Raw genomic sequence first — 20,666 nt, 5'->3', positions numbered from 1 at the left:
TACAAACCACACTGAGTCTATAGAACATCAAGATCTTATCCCCAGGACATTTTGGAAAACGTTGAAAACTTCAGGATCTTAATACCAATACAAAATTTGTCAAATAATGTAGAATACCCCGGTAAAGTTTGAGATCCAACTGGATAACTAAATTTGGTGTTTTGATGACACTGATAATAATTACCCAGGTTGCTGTCGTTTAGGTCATTTTAACGGTTGAAATATCAAGATTGAGAGCAAAAGTATCTTCCTGTGACATCACATTGAAAACTTATTCTGCTATCAGTGATGGCAAACTAAAAACTTGATTTGATGTACATTTTTCCTGTTGAGAATAAAACGAGTATCCAATTTAATGTTCTGCTATGACAATGAAAACAAAACTGCTACAAAAGATATTTGAAGAGCAAATGTACAGAAAAAAGAAATCAAAATTTGTTGTACAGTTTGTCAATTACGTAAACTGAAATCAAATAACGATTTCAGTTTGATGTTGATTTGCTGTCATTCCAGTCGATGGACTTTGCTCAAGATGTTTATCCATTCCGAAAATATCCATGTCAACGTATTTATGTTGAGAGCATATCGAACTGGCTTTATTGTAGTTTTTTATTTTCTTCACTATGTTAGGAAAGTAGTAGGAACATTTCAGCTGTTTTTCTACTTCTTGTATGCCGCGATGGCCCCTACCATGTTCTTTTTGTATGAGAGCGTCTTGTCTACTTTCCGAGCTAGGTACGAGGAAGGACAAAAGGTCTAAATGGACAGAAGATCGAAGGAACAAAATGATGTTTTGAACATAGAAGGAAAAAAGGTCGAATGGATATAATATAGAAATGGACAAAAGGTCCAAATGAACAAAAGGTCCAAATGGACAAAAGGTCCAAATGGACAAAAGGTCCAAATGGACAAAAGGTTCAAATGGACAAAAGGTCCAAATGGACAAATGGTCCAAATGGACAAAAGGTCCAAATGGACAAAAGGTTCAAATGGACTAAAGTTTGAATGGACAAAAGGTCGAAACGGATAAACTGGTAAAAATTTTGGAGGATAAAATGGGAGGATACACAGTTCTTTAGAAAATTAAGATAACAAAATGTGACTGTGCATGTCATGACAATTGAAACGACAAATAACAGTTTTTCTCTTAAATATATGCCTTCTTAAAATTATGAGCAGTTCTTTGGGATTGTTTGCATAGAATTTTATTTAAAAGTTATTTAAACTGTGGACGAAAATTGTGTTAACAATATTTTGTCAATTTTGATGTTGGTTTTTATGAACTTTTATTCACGTCAGATTTTTGTCCATTCGACCTTTTGTCCCTCTAAGTTCAGTTAAAGCTTTTCTACATTCGAAATTTTATCCCTCTATGGTTTTATGTATTTCACTTTTTGTCCATTTCACCTTTTATCCATCTTTTGTCAATTCGGCCTTTGTCCCTCTATGTCAAATTCAACCTTTTGTCTCTTCAATCTTTTGTCCATTCGACCTTTTGTGTTTCGACGATTTATTCTTCGACCTTTTTTCTTTCGATATTGGTATAGATTCGTATGGTATGGTGTATGTGTGGCCGTTAGTTATTGTTGGTTGCAACTTATACTGGACTGCTCCAAAAATGCAAAAAGTGCGATAAAAGTGCACGTTTATATAGTTGAAGATGCTAATTTCAAATAACAGACTGTAGTGGTAATTTTTATACGATAGATGGAGTAGATGAAAACATAGTGTTGATAGTTCCGTTAGAGTAGGGCAGTGTGAAGATTGCGTATAGATATTAGAATAGCGAGCTAGGACAACTTTTAAGGAAGGTACAAATCGTTTTTTTCATCTCTCTTTACCAAACTCCCCCTTTGGAGAGGGATGGTGAGGGGTGTTCCCCCCCGCCACCACTGGCAAAAAGAGATGAAAACCGACCCGCTCAAGTACCAACGGTGTGTTTGAAACAGTTCTATCGATTTTTTACCGCACTTCAGTTGTTATTTGAAGGAAGGAATCCAGTCGTAGGTTTGGAAATTGCAACTATTGTTTACCCCTACCACGATATGTGCTCCTGTCATCGTCGACTTGACGATCTCGAGGGGACACGGGTAGGGTAGGTGCTACTACTGTACCTTTCGACCATTGACAGTAATTGATGGTATGCTCCCATCCAGAGTTATGTACTTTGACTATATGTTTTAGTGTTACTTCTACGTGAAGTCAACGATTTACATAGCTGAGGATTTTTTTTCCTTTATTTGAGAGATTTTTAGCCATAGGCTAGTTCATCTCTTAATAGTTGAAGATGCTAATTTCAAATAACAGACTGTAGTGGTAATTTTTATACGATAGATGGAGTAGATGAAAGTTCATATGAAAGAACTATCAACTCTATGCTTTCATCTACTCCATCTATCGTATAAAAATTACCACTACAGTCTGTTATTTGAAATTAGCATCTTCAACTATGTAAATCGTTGACTTCACGTAGAAGTAATACTAAAACATATAGTCAACATGCACGTTTATGTCAAATCGTGTTGTTGTCTTCGGTGCACTTATTCCTTATGGAGCAAGAAATAAGTGCACCCAAGACAACAAAACGATTTGACATAAACGTGCACTTTTATCAAACTTTTTAATAAGTGAAAAGGCGCTTATTTGTCCAGTAGGGTGGAAAATGCGTAATATTCAGTCATAAGAAGAAAAAAAAAAACGGTAAGACACACCACCCACAGACATTTTTACAACAAAGATAAGAAATGATCAAGTTAGACAATATTTTTAGAAAAGATGGTTATTCGTGTTTTTTTTTTAATTTTCCTCATCCGTGGAAAAAAATTCGATGGGAATGTTTTATCAGATTATATTTTTTATGATTTACTGAGATAATTTAGTTATAGTTTCACTAAATAAATGTGTCTATGATACTTGGTTCATGAGTTATGCATTTTAAAGGTACGTGATGTCCACGAAAGCCCAAAAACTTCAACTAAAATTCTGAGACCCAAACCTGTCCGATTATTAAAAAATAATCCCCTAAGCGACCTTCCATAAATGAAAAGCATATTTTTGGTCAATTTAAGAGCCCACCCTAATGTGCATATTGAAGCGTACCCACCCTAATGTGTATATTCATGCGTACCAAAGCTTCCCAATAGGTTGAGCATGGATAAATCCGGACACGAAAATGATGTTGGGGTTTAAAAATGCGTTTTATTTTTCAAAGTTCAATGTAACAGCTATATACATAAGTAGGTATAATGCTTATTGTAAGACCATTGTTTCAGTGTTCCTTCTTACCATCGGCCATTGCTCGAACATTTATTCATACACTGCCCATCATCTTTTGCAGGAGGCTTGTCCCACTTGATTGGCTGCCAAATTCCATTTCCGCTTGAAACCTTTCAGGTCAATTGCAGTTCCACCCTTTTTCTTCAGTATTGACCAGTATTCCTCAATTGGCCTTAGCTCCGGAGTATTGACCGGATGGCAGCGTTTTATATGCGTCTGGATTTTTTCATGTTCAACCATTAATTCAACCGCTCAGCATTTCTAAGACGAATCTTAGATATCAAATTTGTATCGAAATCATTTAAAATAGTCATCATTGCTCAGTAAACATACCGAAAATCAATATCAACTTTCTCACTGGTAATGTCGATCTTTGCCGCCAAATTAAACAAGGTTTCAAACATGGCATCAGCACTGCCAAACTTTGTCCAAACTTCTACTTGCTTCCATATGCTTGAATATGTAGTTCCATGAAGAATATGTACACGTTTGTTTATGCCAACACAAACATACACTCATACACACATTGATGTATCTGGTAAAAGTACGCATCTCATCAAATGAAGGGAAAAGTTGGTCCTGACATTTTGCCTGTTTACCGGTTGAGACTTCCATGATGCTCAACCTAGCTCACGTCTAGTTATGATATCCTTCCTATTTTCACTATCCACCCACGACCAAACAGGAAACGGCAAATGAAGGCGAATGGGAAATTGTTTCAAACTTGGGCTACCCTTGTGCAATTTAAATCACAATTTACTGTTTCATGACTGTTATCCTCTTAGCGAATGGAAGCATCGTTTATGAGCGCTCACCGCTGAATTTCATCCGTTGGAAGAAAGCTGCGGAAATTATCCAACAACTTCAATTAAAACGCTGATGGATGGAGAGCAACTTCCTACGAGTGAAGCTTTTAATGTGTACTCATGGGAATTCAATTGCCGCTGGAAACTGAGGCTGTATCGCATCGAGTAAAGCCTCGGAGACTTGGGGCAGAATCGAGTACTGTGGAATTGAAGATAAATAATTAAAGCAGTTTGTTTGCCGTAATTACGGCTTCGGCACATCTTCAACTATTATCGTATTTAGATTAGAGTGTTCATTTTTTGCAACACGATGCTCTGAAATATGATGCACCTTCATGCAAACAATTAGCGCTCAAAACTTCATTTACTCCCCTGTCGATACTAGGTACAGATGTACCAAAACCATAATTGCCCCTATCTACACTTGCTTTGACTATCGCTCTAGTCAAATAAGACCAAATATTGTTATCCTTGTCCACATTCACAGATATTGGTTTTTTCTTCCGCTTCCCCCTATTTTATTGCGTTTTTCATTGATCTCTTAGCTCGCAGTGAAACATGATCGACAAAATGGGGCTAGTCCTATGTAAAATTCTCTGGAGAATCGAATTAAAGTGGTTTAGCTGACCGAGTGGCTCTGTGAACGAAGATATGGATGATAATACCCCACTTCCCCCTATTTATTGCATTTTATAGATATCTTAGCTCAGAGTGAAACATAGGAAGCAATTTGTTCGTTTTGGAGGTAGATTAGCTGTTAGTAGAGTAGCAGTCCTTGCAATGATCTGTCACTAAATGGTCGGGGCCTGGCAACCCTGACCAAATCTCGGGCCTTATTCCATTGTCTTTACGTGTTTTGGGCAGTATTTTACAACTGAATGTAAGCATCATAAACATGGCCGCCAGCCGGGTCCTTGCTTAAGACGCCATTATAGTTAATTTTAAAAAATTTATAGGGAGCTACACTGTCGGGTTAGCCTCAATTTTTTTTAATGCGGGTCCATCGCGAAGGGTCCGCAGGTTGCCTTCTACTTGGTCCATCCACCTTGCCCGCTGCGCCCCTCTTCTTCTTGTTCCTGTTGGGTCGCTTTCTAGAACCATTTTCACTGGGTCGTCGTGCGGCATTCTTATGACGTGCCCAGCCCACCGTAGTCGCCCAATTTTTGCAATGTGGACGATGAATGATTCTCCCAGCAGCTGGTGCAATTCGTGGTTCATTCGCCTCCTCCACGTTCCGTCATCCATCTGCACTCCACCGTAGATAGTCAACTTCGTGCGGCGGCGAATTTTATTCGACCGGAGCGACCTCTGGAGTCCACAGTAGGCACGATTCCCTGCCATAATGCGTCTTTGAATTTATCTGCTGGTATCATTTTCGGCGGTCACCAGTGAGCCCATCATCGACCACCTCGATTTTGTCACCGTCAATCTGAAATCGGGGTGGGAGGCTAACATTGTCTTCCTTAGAACCTCTTCCTTTCATGTATTTTGTCTTTGATGCGTTGATGGCAAGTCCAATCCGCCTAGCTTCAGCCTTCAGTCTGATGTACGTTTCCGCCATCGTCTCAAAGTTCCGTGCCATGATGTCAATGTCATCGGCGAAGCCAAGAAGCTGGATGGACTTCCTGAAGATCGTGCCACTCGTGTCTATCCCAGCTCTTCTGATCACACCTTCTAACGCGATGTTGAATAGCAGACACGAAAGTCCATCACCTTGCCGTAACCCCCATCGAGATTCAAAGGGACTCGAGAGTGTCCTCGATACTCGAACAACGCACATCACTCGATCCATTGTCACCTTGACCAATCGCGTCAGTTTATCCCGCAATCCGTACTCGTGCATAATCTGCCATAGCTGATTTCGATAAATTGTGTCGTATGCGGATTTGAAATCGATGAACTAATTATGTGTGGGTACATCGTATTCGCGGCATTTCTGCAGAAACTGCCGAATCGCGAAAATTTGGTAAGTGGTAGCGCGGGCACCCATGAATTCCGTCTGGTATTGCCCCACGAACTCTCTTGCAAATGGTGACCGGCGGCGGCATATGTTTTGAGAGAGTACCTTGTAGGCGGCGCTCAGCAGTGTGATCGCGCGGTAGTTGCAGCAATCCAACTTGTACCCCTTTTTGTAGATTGGGCATACGACACCTCCTTGAAGATGTCTGAAGTCGGTCTTTACATTGGTTTCATCATGCATAAGTATGCACTCACCGGACTTGGTCAGCAGGTTGTCATACAGCTTTCGAGCACGGGTTCTAGCTATGGTATTCTGCTTGAGTTGCCTACTGGTGATTTGATTGCCTACTGGCGTGATATGCCTGTAAGCCTTCGCAGTAGCGAATTCGCTACACTGTATTACGGGCGACATCATACACACTTAATTTTTTTTTGCCAAGATAGGCACCATAGAGCAGCTTGACATTTTATTTACCTGCCCAAGCAACACACATGTTATATAACAGTTTATACAACCTTTATACAACTGAATTTGGTTGTAAAGAAGTTTGCTCAACATAATTGCATGAAAATGTGTTACTTGGGTGGGTCTCAGTGAATAATTTACCCAGATTCAGCAAAATTTATGTTTGGTAGCTGGGATCTCGGCAAAATTCCCGTTTGTTTGCTGAATCTCGGCAAGTTTTTCACTAAGATCCAGCAAAATAAAATGCCGAGCTGCTCGGTGATTCCCATCTCGGCAAAAAATCTAAGTGTGTACTTTTTACTCAAATCGCGATCGAACATACCTGCCCAACTAACATTGCAAGTTTTATGGAGGTTTTAAAGCATGCTACAAGTCTAAATCATGGTCTACAGAACCTTTATAAAACCAAAATTGTTACTTGGGTGAGTTGCTTCTGATGGACCTCACGACCTTTCCATAGGACTAAAGGTTGGCAGTTCCACTCTGGCGTTTACTTTGAGGCTTCCGATTCGTCGTCAAGGACCTGTACGTTTTTAGCCCGTGCCATACGGTGTTTCTAGGAATATTCAACACTTTTGCCAGCTTGGACGTGGACTACGATGGATTTTCCAGGTGACTGTGCACGATTTTTTTTTCTACGCTCCTCTGTTTCCAAAACAAGAGCTTTTTTTTTTCCTTTGGTTTGTTTTCCGTCGATCTTGTTTTCCGTGCTGAGCACCAATGCTACCGACGCCAGGAAGGCAGCTCCCACACCTGGACCCTACCTATCGACCCATAAACTCATGAACCGGGGACCAACGGCTTTACTTCCCATCCGAAGGAAGGCGTGATCAGAGATGTTATGCCTCAGAACATCCCGGCGGCGCCGACTGGGATTGAACCCAGGCCTGCTGGGGTGAGAGGTAATCACGCTTACCACTACACCACCGGCGCCGTTCAAACAAGAGCATTCTGCGAACTGAAAAAATACATTGTTATTGTTATTGTTGTTATCAATAAATAGACGTCAAAAGCTTCCAAAAACGTCCCTAAGTGGGCCATGGATTATCATGTATGATGCTCAATGTATGTACATCACAGGAACATGAATTTTCAAGACTTTTTTTTTCGAACTTTCCAGGTCTAGTGGCCGTAGAGGACCTCCAGTTTTATTGGCGTCTTGTATATAGTCCACTTCATTGTGCAGCAAATTTTATTGGACCGGAGCATCCTCCGCAATCCGATGATGGTCACTTGTTTGTGTAAATTGTATCTTAAAAACTAAATAGAGCAAAATGAATCTCGGATAGGAAGAGTAAAGTTTGTACTGTCGTAGATGAAGACGGAGGCAGCGCATTGATGTCAATGGAGGACTTTCTGTACGATTCAGAATTTTCAGGAGTCCTAAGAAGTAACAGATCAAGCTGAATAATGCTGCGCCAAATTGTCGACGATGTTAAAAAATTTAAAGCTCAGGTGCATCATGTGACATTAAAAAAAATTGGAACCCTAAAATTTTCGTTCAGGAATATCGTTCTGAAAATAGTACTGGTAAAATACACTATGAGGGTGACCCCGGCGTAGTGGTTAACATCCTTACCTCTCACGCCAAAGTCACGAGTTCATATCTGACCCCCGGACAAGTCACGAATGACCCAAGAGTTAACACTTAAGTGACTATAATGAATAAAAAAAAAATGCACTAAAGGGTGATACGGTCAAAATTTGGTCAAGGGAAAACGCGTGTAAATCGGTGAAATCGTTTATTTAAAAAATCAAATTAAATTTTTTTTTCAAGTTCAATTAGTATAAAATTCAGGAAAAATATTCAGTTAGGCTTCCGCTTTTCCAAATCCGAATTGCCGGGCCTTACGCTTGACCCCTGCCATCAGATTTTGTACAGCCACCTTGTCCACCTTCTTCGCCGCAGAAAGCCAGTTTGCCTTGAACTGCTGCTCGCCCTTAGCAGTTTTTTTGGTCTTCTTTAGGTTCCACTTGACAATAGCCCAGTATTTCTCAATTGGACGATACACCCAGCTTATTTGCGGCATCTCAGAGAGAGAGGTTAGGGTTTCGCTTGAAACTACCGGCAACTCTCTTTGTCGTCTCAGCGGCTTCCGGTTTTCGATTTCCCCCCGATTCAGACTTCCTGGCTGTCGACAAACGTTCACCAAACACTTTAATTACATTTGTAACGGTTGATTTGGCAACTTTTAGCGATTTTGCCAACTTTGCGTGCGAGTAGCTCGGATTTTCGCGATGCGCGAGCAAAATTTTGATACGCTGCTCTTCTTGCTTGGACGGCATTTTGACAACTGAAGAGTGAATTCCAAAATCAAAATAGGAGCAACATTCTACACACACACACCTTCAAAATGAGGGGTGTTCAGGTTTTTTAAATGCAAAATTGAAAGAAATACGTCAAGTTGATATTGACCAAATTTTGACCGTATAACCCTTTATGTCACACAAAGGACATAAACTAGAAAAATTATTTGATGTCTGAAAAAAGTATAACACACAATGATCTAACAGTTCGCTACAAAAACAGCTCAAAACTAAATATTAAGCCTTACAATTTTCAGAAATAAGGAAGCAATTTGGTGCAACTTTGATTGTTTAGTTTTTTTTTGCATCTCCTCAAAACTAAAGTAGATGTATGCTGTGTGAAAACCCTACAACACCATATTCGCTCTGTATGGTTCTGTAAGACCCTATGAATTAAGAAAAATTACATAATTGACTGGCCAGCAAAACCATTTCTGCATGTTAAACTTACCTAATTCTGTTGTTTTCATAGTCAAAACCCAAAAGTCTCGTGAAATTCTGTACAATTTCTTCTTTTACCTCATACCCTTTACTTATATATATCCCTTCCCTTTTTATGTTTATTAAGATTTGTGCACACATACAGCACTTTTCGTTTATGATTGTAACTCGTGAATAATACGATGTAGCCGTTTACTAAAAGGTAAACATTCCGATGAAGTACTACCTCCGATGATGATAAGACTGACAATTTATGACTTTTCAGAGTTCGTTCTTGTATTGTTCTCTCATTTCAATTTGGCTTGTGGAACCTTGAAAAATGCCTACCCCTCTCCGAGGATCTTCTACCGTCCCAGACATTTTTTTTTTTAATTTTATATTATAGTCACTTTAACACTCTTGGGTCATTCGTGACTTGTCCGGGGGTGAGATTTGAACTCGTGACTTTGGCGTAAGAGGTATGGATGTTAACCACTACGCCGGGGTCGCCCCCCCGTCCCAGACATCTTTCATGGCTTCCCTAGTTCTTTCTCGCTTTATTTTTCCAGCCAAAGAATAACATTAAATCGGTATTCTCGAAACCTTCACCAAGAGTAAAATCACACAACGCGACTAGTTGTTATTTGTAGAAATGAATATCAAACGACATTAAATTGGAGTTGCAGTGGTATCCAAACTTACTCGTTTATAAAATCTGAAGGTTTTCACCAGCTTCGAAGTCTTTTGATAATGATATGGAACCACCACTCACTATAAGCAAGACAACTGTTGGTGGACTGTAGATTATCCTCGCTGTTCGACTTGATCAAGTTTACTAACTTCTATTTGTAGTCAACCTGCCATTGCATGAAGGACCAAAAATGGTTTGGGTGAATCCGTGGGCAACATCACCAACGTGCAACGACGGGATAAATGAGAATCTCCTTCCAACAACAACAACCGGTCAAAAAACATGCCATCCCAATGAGTGGAGAGAAGAGCCCGCCTAAATAAGCTTTTCTAAAATGAATATTTCATTACTGACATGTACGAGCTTATGTGGTGTAGAGCAACAGTTTGCGGAACAGATTTACTTTTTTCTCATACTTTGAACATTTGCTTTAAAATGGGATCATCACTCTCCGATAAAAGTATGCTTAATGGGATGAGTCATCATGATTATTTTTTCAGAATTTATTTTTATTCCATTTGGGGTCCCAAACAACTGTGCAAAATTTGGGGACGATTGATTGTAACCCGGCTTTCCGCATTGCTTTTGAAATTTGTATGGAAATTAGTATGGGAAAACCTACATTTTTGCATGTTTATTAATAGGGACCACAATTTTGCACAAACCACGCATCTAAATACGTTAAAGTATAGCCCAGGAAGTGCCTAAAAACACGGTGGAGGGGTGGATCCTCCCATCTGCTGGTGTCCCCTTTTATCTTCCGTATAAACAATATACTTCCGGCGAGCCAGTCCCGGGTCCAGGATTGGTCTACGGTCTTGGTGACCCACTTCTTCAGATCCTGCCCGGGGATCTTATCGATTTGGTATGTTCAGATGAATTATTCCAAATCAATTTTCCAATCTCATAGGCATACTAAGAGATAAGGGGGGCTAACTATACCCCACCCCCTCAATCATATAAATGGAAGTAAAGCTTCAAACTGCAATAACTTCGGTGTTTCTGATCTTGTCAAGTTGGTATGTTCAGATGTATTCAAAAACATGTGCTCCATTTAATATGCGTAGTTAGATATGGGGGGCTTACTGTATGCCTTCCGGCTCTCACTTATATCAATGAAAGTAAAGATAAAGACTAAAATAACTTCGGAGTTTTCAATCTCTCGAGTTGTTCGGATGGGTTATTCAAAAACATTTGCTTAATCTCATAAGAGCAGTTGTAAAGCGAGTACTACCATTCTCTTCCCTACTCTTTTGGTGCAATAAACAATGTCAGATATATTCACACAAATGTCATTGGATTGTATTGATTATATTTCATTTTAATTCTCAATGTACTCTTTTCGATGCTGTTCTATCCCTTGAAGCAAATATTGCTGTTGAACTAGGTCTCGGGTGGATTTTTTGATAAGTCAGAAATAAGCTTCACCCCTAATTCAGCCATATTGTTGACAACCATCAAGGAAGCAACTCGTTGTATCGCATTTAAATAATCTGTATCATTGCTCCACTCGTTTGCCGGTTTTTGCATGTAGCCGATCGAAATTTCAAAAAGGAATCAGCACTGCACAGTGGTACAGAATGCAGATTTAGGTGGAATGATATGCTTTGAGCCTGAAATTGAAACTTTAGACTAAAAGTCTCTTCTACAAAGTTGTTCCTTATAGTTAGGCCCTCATATTTATAACAATGAATTCTAGGGTGGTTCCTATTATCATTAAAATCAAAAATCTAACTTTTTTGTTTGAATAAATTAAGGTATACGTTCTTCCGCAAAGTTATAGCTGAGCTAATTTCAAGCAACTTTGTTGGAAATAACTTTTTTGTATCTCTTAAATTGGCCGATTTAGAGCTATTTTCTTGAATTGAGTTAGGGTGGCTCTTAAAAAAACAGTTTTTTTGCTCTATTTTTCTTATTTCGAATTTCTCAGCAAAGGAGTCTTCAGATAACTTTTAGATCTTAAGAAGGCGCAAATTTTTGCTGTGCAAAGCTTGTCAATGTCTTTCGCCAATCAAGAGTTATTGACGTTTGTATACTAAAAATATGCACTTTTCAAATGTTAATATCTCTGGTTGGGGCAAACAAAAAAAAAGTTTTTTTGCAGCATTTGAAAGGGCGTATATTATTCTCAATAATATGAAAAAATTGGAGGTATGTTATTTTTTAAACTCGTATAAAATCAATTTGAATTTATTCATATTTTTTAGTATATTTGGATATGTCTTTCAGTTCGGATCGTGGTTTTGCCGCGAGTGGAGGTGCATAAGTTTTCTCCCGGTATATCTACATTTTTATATATGTGTCGGCGAGTTTATTAGTTCGGCTGCATGGAGGAGTGATTAAATTGTCATTCAAGACATTATTACAATAATGACTGATAATGACTCTATTCAGAGGATGTGCAGTGAACGGAAGTTAAAAGAAAAAAATCCAATGCCATCATAGTGAAATGGGCTTGAAGAAATGGCGGATGCAAAATTTTTGTTTTGTGTTAGTGAATGTGGAAAGGATGAAAAAAAAACGAAGTCATTTGTGAATTCCGAAAAGCTAAAAGCATTCGATTTTGGGCAAGCTTATGTGTGTGCAAAAAGGCTCGTGTTGTGTTTGTTGAAGATGCAGCAGAATCGGTGGAACCGGCGTACGATGATTGTAAAATGTGTTTGCTAAGCAAATACATACACAACTATGAGTACGAGCGTGCCCGTGTGGCTAAGACGGAACACAGGCGCATATCAATATTGGTGAGATCTCTCCATTCTACCATCTACCTATTTCTTTCTTTCTCTTTCACTAAGGGGGCATCCATGAACTGTATCACGTAAAATTTTGGAAAAGATAGCTTCTCCTCCTGCCCTTAGTTATGTTTTTCGGATACCATTGCATTTTGAATGTGCTGAGTGTGCTGAGTTGCAAGAGATGGTCCATCCACGGGTGGCATTTGTCTTGCTTTTATGACTTGGAATCCATGACATGGACAGGAGATCGAGTAATGTGAAACTGATCGTCTCTTTCGTTGGCTCGTTTTTGGATCTGACGAACTACTCGCTTGCAGGGGAACAGCGTTGAAATCGAATTCGATTCTCATATGCATAGAGCTTTATAACGTTTTATCGTCTTTCCCTATCTAGCACACGGAAATGGAGGGTTTCATTGGTTTCCAATCAATGCGTTTCTCTCTGGCTCGCACTTCTTCGATGGATCTCGATTTAGTTGTATAGCATAAGCGTGCACGTGTGTATTAGAATATACTGACAACGGAGTTGCAGCGCATCGGAAATTGGAGCTTGCTACCAGTGCTACCAAAAATAAGGATTTGTATTACTTATGTACAGTAATTAGTATTTAGCATTGCTAGCTTTTACGCTGGTAAAGCGTCAAGCGTGAAGTAAGGGGCACGGTAGCTCAAAAATGTGAATGTTTTATGGATTCTGTACCCGTCTTAGGCCGCGGCCGGAGTGGACGCGACGCGACGCGACCCATTCAAGAGAATCTTATTATTTTTTATTAACATCGCGTATGAGTAGAATTTAATGAAGGCATAAGCGCTTTTTCGTAGCTTTTTTGTCTCCAGGTTTAAAAGATCATCGGCAGTAGAGGCTTATTCTTGTGTAAAGGGCACCACCGTGGAGTTTGAGTTTTAATAAATCCCAGGTCCTATTATATTATTATTATATATTCAATGACAAATATTTAAAACAGGATCAAAACACAACTGGAAGAAGCAACGTAACATTGATTGATTTTCTCTAATGTATGTTCAACGTTTATATGACAGAGCAATTAACCATTTTATTTATCCATTCCCGGAGAGAAAATTCCATTACTTGTTGATATATTTAATTGTATATTTGTAAATACTCATTTAATAATCAGATTCGGAATATGAGTGATGGGGGAGCTTATTGTGTTCGTGAGTCCTCCGTTTAGGCTGGATTTATTGATTTAAATCTTTAAGTAGATTCTCAGCTCTTCGATGATGGAATTTTTTTAGAATAATACCATTACACTTTTTCAGCCTTCGTTCACATCATTGTAATGCATGACTGTCCAAATAACCTCGATTTTCTGACTATTGATCCATTATTAAAGTTTACCAATATTTATAAAAGCATTCCATATTGCGTTTAAAGATTCCATGGTGCATTATAAAGATATTGTTTCAATTCCAATAAAATATCGAATAAATCAGTTAAATGTACGGAGGTTAACTAAAATCGAGCTTATTTGTATTTTGTAGTACCGTAAAACGAGGTATCTTTGATAATGTGGTTAACTTTGATAGTATAATATAAAGAATAAATTTACTCGCTGTGCATTTTCCAAATAAGAAACATTGATTCCATATTGTAGCTTAGGATATTTCCGTTGATATTGTATATAGTTTTACATAGTATGTGTTACATATTTTAAAAAAATATTAAAAAACCATTTTCGTGTTTTTCGCGCTTTTGAAAAAGCACGCAAACCATCACTTATGAAATGTTTTTCCGATGCAGCCATCACAAATTCAATGTTGAATTATTATTGCTTTTAAAGTTTTCTGATTATATACTCATTCAAAGTTTCATATTTAAAGAACTAAATTGTTTGAGTTTCACTAACCCCAAATCAAAATGCAGAAGTTAGGTCACAAAACTAAAAAAAATAGTGCAAATGCTTTAATTTTCGTTCAACATATTACTAACGAATTAACTCTTGGATCCTCAGAACTTGTTTTAAAAATATAAAATTTGAAAAACATTCATTGTTTTACGGTACTTGTTTGTTTTACATTCATTATATTTTATATATTGCATGACTAGTAAAATTTTTATTTCACATATTTAAAATCTCATTATATCATTGTAACTATAATTTTCATTTACAGAAGGTGTATCAATTATCAAATCATTGTTATTTACATTTATTTTATAATAATATAATATGATATCTATGGTTTTCAGAATTTTGATTACCCAGAGAATAAATTGAATATCACCATATGTTATTAAATTGTTTTACCTTTGCAGAGTTTTGCTATTTCAAGAATTAATCATTGATGCTTATTTTTATAACTCTTGTAGCTCAAACAACCTCGATTATTTAGCAAATTGATTCTTAACTTAAATTGTGGATTCATTAATTTGGCAAAGTTGAGTTCAATCATACCATGCAATTAAAATATTCATATATAGCTTGAGTGTAAAGAATTTGAGTGACTAAAATCGAGGTTTTCTGTATTTTCCAGTGGCGTTTCCTTAACCTCGATCTACCTGTGCACCAACTCTCAAAACATAAATAATAATCAATATATTGCTTGCAATAGATAGATATCGAGTAAACTAGAAGATTGAGTGTATTTTCAACCGATTCGAATATGAATATGGCATTAAATCTGGTTTTGAAAGTTGGTGCAAAGGTAAATAGTGAGGTTACGGGACGCCACTGGTATTTTGTTATATTTTCTGTGTTTTAAGGAAATACCTGCATACATACATACATTTTGGATTTCATTACATATATTATATAAATTATACATTGCATGATATACTATTACCTTTAGCTTACTATTTCAGTTTACCCAAGCAAGTCATCGAAATTAATATGAAGCTGATGAAGCAGAAACATTAAATAATATTATATGTTTATAATTATTAAGCAGGTTATTTCTCGTCATGTTAGTTATTCATCACAATTTTTAGCATTATAGTTAGTATCATTCGAGCAAAATATATTTATCCTATACATTTCAGTGTTGCATCCACCTGTTGTGAGCTGAGGAGGTGTAGAGCTGCATCTTATTATATGTAAAATACTTCTTCATTGCAGTAGCAACTATATTATCCATATAAATGAAATTCATTATGTCATATTTTAATGTTCTGATATATTTCATTTCTCCATTGCATATATTTTCATTATATAAATAAATACTGGGTTGGGAGGGAGCATCAGGGTATCATTCAAACTGAAGCTGGACGATGGTATGATTGACAGCCGAAGTCTAGGAGGGAATAAACACTATCATTTTCTTTATCCTACCGATTCGATTATGGTGGTGTGAATTCTACTCCATCAGTTTCAGGGCGATTGACGCGCCCTTCTTAACAAACCATCCAGTAGGAAGCTTAATAAGTATTGCGAATTGTGTTATTCGATTTGTTGGAGCGTATCGTTGGAAGGAGATTCTTAAATTCCCGTGGATTTCGCGTAAGTGTCTCTGCTTACGGGTCCACCCCTCCGTTTTTGGCCCTTCATACAGCGATATAGTGAATTCAGATCGGTAGCTCAAATTGATCTTGCTATTAAGTGGAGCTGCATCCAAGACAAGTCTTGAAAGGATGGTGGCTACCTTACATACATACATACATATTTGGATATGTCTTTTTTATTAGAAGACATACAGGCAACAAATTCAGGTATAAAACATTTGTCTTAAAGAGTTTTAAAAGTCTTTAGAAGATAACTTTCATGAGAATTTTCAAATAAAAAAGTTATTGCTAAAAAACTATTTTTTCCAGGAACACCCTAAGTCAACTCCGAAAAATTACTCTAAAATGAGAACGTTAAGAGATAGAAAAAAATTTTCTTAGACAAAGTTGCTTGCAAGTAACTTAACTACAAGTTTTTTGAACAACACATGTTTATATTTTGTAAAACAAAAAAGTTAGTTTTAAAAATTCCCTAATTTGAGGACCACCCTGACGTTTGCAAACACCAAAAGAAGGGAATTTTTAAGAACAAAAACTTCTTCGAAGACACTAAATGTCCAAATATTGAAACAAATGTACTAGCACATTTTATATAAATTTGTCATTAGAGTGGTCCTATGAAATCCATATTTTGCCAATAACTTTTTTATTTGAAATTTATCATGAAAGTCATCTTCTAGAGACTTTTAAAACTCTTTAAGACGAATGTTTTATAGCTGGATTTATTGCCTGTATCTCTTATAATTAAAAAGTTATACTTAAATATAGTAAAAAATATGAATAAATTCAAATTGATTTTATACGAGTTTAAAAAATAACATACCTCCAATTTTTTCATATTATTGAGAATAACATACGCCCTTTCAAATGCTGCAAAAAAACTTTTTTTTTGTTTGCCCCAACCAGATTCGAAATAAGAAAAATAGAGCAAAAAAACTGTTTTTTTAAGAGCCACCCTAACTCAATTTAAGAAAATAGCTCTAAATCGGCCAATTTAAGAGATACAAAAAAGTTGCAATGAACAAAGTTGCTTGAAATTAGCTCAGCTATAACTTTGCGGAAGAATGTATACCTTAATTTATTCAAACAAAAAAGTTAGAAATTTTGATTTTAATGATAATAGGAACCACCCTAGAATTCATATTTATAAAAATGAGGGCCTAACTATAAGGAACAACTTTGTAGAAGAGACTTTTAGTCTAAAGCTCCAATTTCAGGCTCAAAACATATCATTCCACCTAAATCTGCATTCTGGACCACTGTGCACTGTTAGAAGTGACGTTTGGCTTGGGAGCCCAGCTGAAACTTAGCCCACTTAAAGTTAGCCCAACAAGCGAAATCCGACTGTACCTGTGTCTGAGACGAAACTGGTGGAGACAGTTTTCGTTTTCTCTTGTTTTTGGTTCTAGACGTACGACTACTTCTGTGTTTTCTATATGCGGGTGGCCCGAATGGCAGTTAAATATTTCAAATAAAAGCTTTGTATAGAAATTTAAAATTTTCCAGCGGCTAATAATTCAAACAACATTTTCTTACTAACAAATGAACGGACAAGTGGATATTAAATATTTGCACTACAACAATTTTCGTTTTAAAAACTGCATATAGTAATCCCTCCCCCCTCCCCCGCTCTCTAACAACGCGTATGAGATTGAGCGTTTTTTTTTTAATACTTCATCCTGAACATACCAAATCGATAAGATAAGAAACTCCGAAGTTATTTCAAACTGAAACAATTGATATGAGTGAGGGGATGCGGTATATTATTAACCCCCTCTCTCCAATTACACATATGAAATATAGCAATTGTTTTTGAATAATTCATCTGAACATACCAAATCGGAAAGATAAGCAACTCCGATATTATTTCAGTTTGGAATCTGACTCCCATTGGTACACCGGCAGTGTTGGCAGAAAAAGGGATTTTTGGTGTTTAATTCAAACCATAAATATTTGAATAGTTATAACTTTTTGTAGATACATTCTATCACCGCGTACTTCCTTTGGAAAAGTTATTAGGCACTTCCTGGACTATATTTGTACATACTTAGTTGCACGGTTCATGCAAAATTGTGGTCTTTAGAGATAACAATGCAAAAAAATTGGTTTTCCCATACTAATTTCCATACAAATTTCAAACGCAATGCGGAAAACCGAGTTACAACCAATTGTCCCCAAATTTTTAACAGTTGTTTGGACTCCAAATGGAACCAAAAAAGGGTTGTTCTCGATTAGTGAGGTAAAGTTTGCGTTTTTCCATATAACGATGACCCACTCTAATGCATAAACTTTGCTTCTAAAAATCTTATGAAAACTGACTGCTAAAACCGAAATATTTACAATGATATAGTCTTGATACTTTTCTCAAGCTGTACAAATTTTTAGTGTTTGAATTTTATCAGTTTTAAGCGTCTTGAAAATTTTAAAATCCCAAATTCCGAAATTTTGTTCAATCTTCCGAGAAACAGGGCCCTTTAATCTTACCGATGTTTTTGTGGGATTGAAGCGTGTGAATTTGTGACAATGAATTTACCTAAGTTGTGGTTTGTAACTGTTATACCGCTACAATGCCTGAATGAAATGTGAATAAAGATGTATACTGCCGCAATGTGTTTGATTCCAGTATCGTTGTGTGTTTGTGGATGAATGTCTTTTTCACACCTTCAATCTTTAAGTTTCATTACACTTTTCCCGTCTACTACATTCTTTTGACCAAGATGATGATGAAGTGGTTTTGGTTCACCTATCGGGTTTCAATGGTCTGATGCGATGGATTGATTTATTTTCATTCTTCTCTTCGTCTGTCATTTCGGATTCCATTTCGAATGAATCAAACAAAACACTATCGACTATGCTAAATCGTAAATGCGATAATCAAAATTCAATAAAACGCTTGCACCGGCCCGTCAGGAGTAGCACTTCAACGGCAGCAGCGGCTTTCGCAATCGCTACCTCAGCTTCCAGCAATCCTAGGGACGAGCCCCCCGAAGTGGAAGCTAGGAACCGAAAAGAATCTGTTGTCAGTTCACCGGCTACGATGCGCGTGCTCAACGTCCTGCGGCACTGGGTGTCCAAGCACTTCCAGGACTTTGAGCAGGACGCAGCTTTGCGCTCACAGACGATAGCATTCCTGGACGACATTACGTGCAGTCCAAACTTATTGCCAACCGAGCATAGAGCTGCATCCCAACTGTTACGACTGCTGTGTCGTGATGACATCGACAGCGGGAAACACCACCTTGATAAGCTGTTGATGCCACCACAGGTAACTTATGTTCTGCGACTGAGTTGATCAATTGGAGTAATTGCTGTTGTGTTGTGGTCTAAAATATTTCACTGACAAATATGCTGCTCAAACAATGTTTTCTATCTTCCGACAGACACCAAGCAAGGAAAGTATAGAGACTCTTTCAGCGCTGGAAATTGCGGAACAAATGACGTACCTGGATCATCAAATATTTCTGGCTATTCGAAGCGAGTATGTCACACAATCGATATCCGAGGAACATTTTCCGACAGTAAATTTAATTAAACTCTTCTGCCTTAATTAGGGAATTTCTCGGTCAGGCGTGGATGAAATCTGACAAGAAGTCACGTGCAGAACATATCATTCTTATGACAAAACGATTCAACGATGGCTCTCGACTGGTGTGCTCGGAGATCGTATCGAGGTGGGTATGGTGGAAAGGGGGGAATGGATGATTACTTCCGACCGAACGGTTTTCCAGCTTTGATTCGATTTTCATTCAATGTTGTTGTCCCCCACTCAGGAGCAACATGGCGGCGCGGGTAGCTGCCATCGAGAAGTGGACCGCCGTTGCGGACATCTGTCGTTGTTTGCACAACTTTAATGGAGTGCTGCAAATCTGTGCTGCCTTCACCAATGCGGCAGTGTATCGACTGAAGAAAACCTGGGACAAAGTACCGAGAACAGTAAGTATGCAAAATGATGCCGTCTTCTGGAATGACAACCTTTTACTTGCTTCAGCCACAGTATCACGCCAAAGCCATCTTGATGTTATTAATTCAAACAGCCTACGGCTGCATGATACTTGTCTTTATTTTCATGTTCCTAATGTTTTAAAGAAAAAGTCACATCAAATTTTACGCAGCTGTGTGAACATTTGCAAATTGTGGTTAAAGTTTTCCCATCTTATAAATCATGGAATTAAAATTGAATCAGTCTACAGTTGATCAATGGCCTAAAATTTTATTTTTTTTAAATCGTCTAAGATAGGATACATATTACATCGTAATTCGTCAAAATTCCTAGATTGCTTGTGAACAGGATTCCTGAAAATTTGGTTATTAACGTGGCCTGCCTAAAATCTGGCAGTCCATACAAATATTCGTTCACTAGCAATCATCCTTAATGCGTAAAAATACTAATACTTTACATTAGGTGCAGGTCAATTAGGTGGGTTGGACATTCGCATTGTTAGAAATTGTAAAATATATTGCACTTTTACGAAATCACTGAAATGTTCGGTTAGGTTAAGTTTCACGCTGAAATGAAGTGAAAGATATGAAAACGATGCTTAGTTTGGCTG

General features: G+C 37.6%; 1 protein-coding gene across 1 annotated transcript in view; it reads left to right on the top strand.

Moving 5' to 3' along the window:
- The window catches only part of LOC135698672 (ras-specific guanine nucleotide-releasing factor 2-like), a gene marked incomplete at its 3' end in the record, with an annotated part of 206,776 nt that extends 186,727 nt beyond the window's left edge, over nt 1–20,049 (top strand). The window contains exons 18-21 of the mRNA XM_065218750.1: nt 19,027–19,381; nt 19,497–19,594; nt 19,668–19,787; nt 19,887–20,049. Coding sequence (XP_065074822.1) covers nt 19,027–19,381; nt 19,497–19,594; nt 19,668–19,787; nt 19,887–20,049 — 736 coding nt within the window. The remainder of the gene's footprint in view (nt 1–19,026; nt 19,382–19,496; nt 19,595–19,667; nt 19,788–19,886) is intronic.
- Between the last annotated feature and the right edge of the window lie 617 nt (nt 20,050–20,666).

This window comes from Ochlerotatus camptorhynchus, unplaced genomic scaffold (genome assembly GCF_037179485.1).
Source record: "Ochlerotatus camptorhynchus isolate MF236.1 unplaced genomic scaffold, CSIRO-AGI_Acam_v1.1 ptg000093l, whole genome shotgun sequence".
Lineage (NCBI taxonomy): Eukaryota > Metazoa > Arthropoda > Insecta > Diptera > Culicidae > Ochlerotatus > Ochlerotatus camptorhynchus.
The sequence above is the reverse complement of the archived record's forward strand: the minus strand, read 5'-3'. Positions and strand labels throughout refer to the sequence as shown.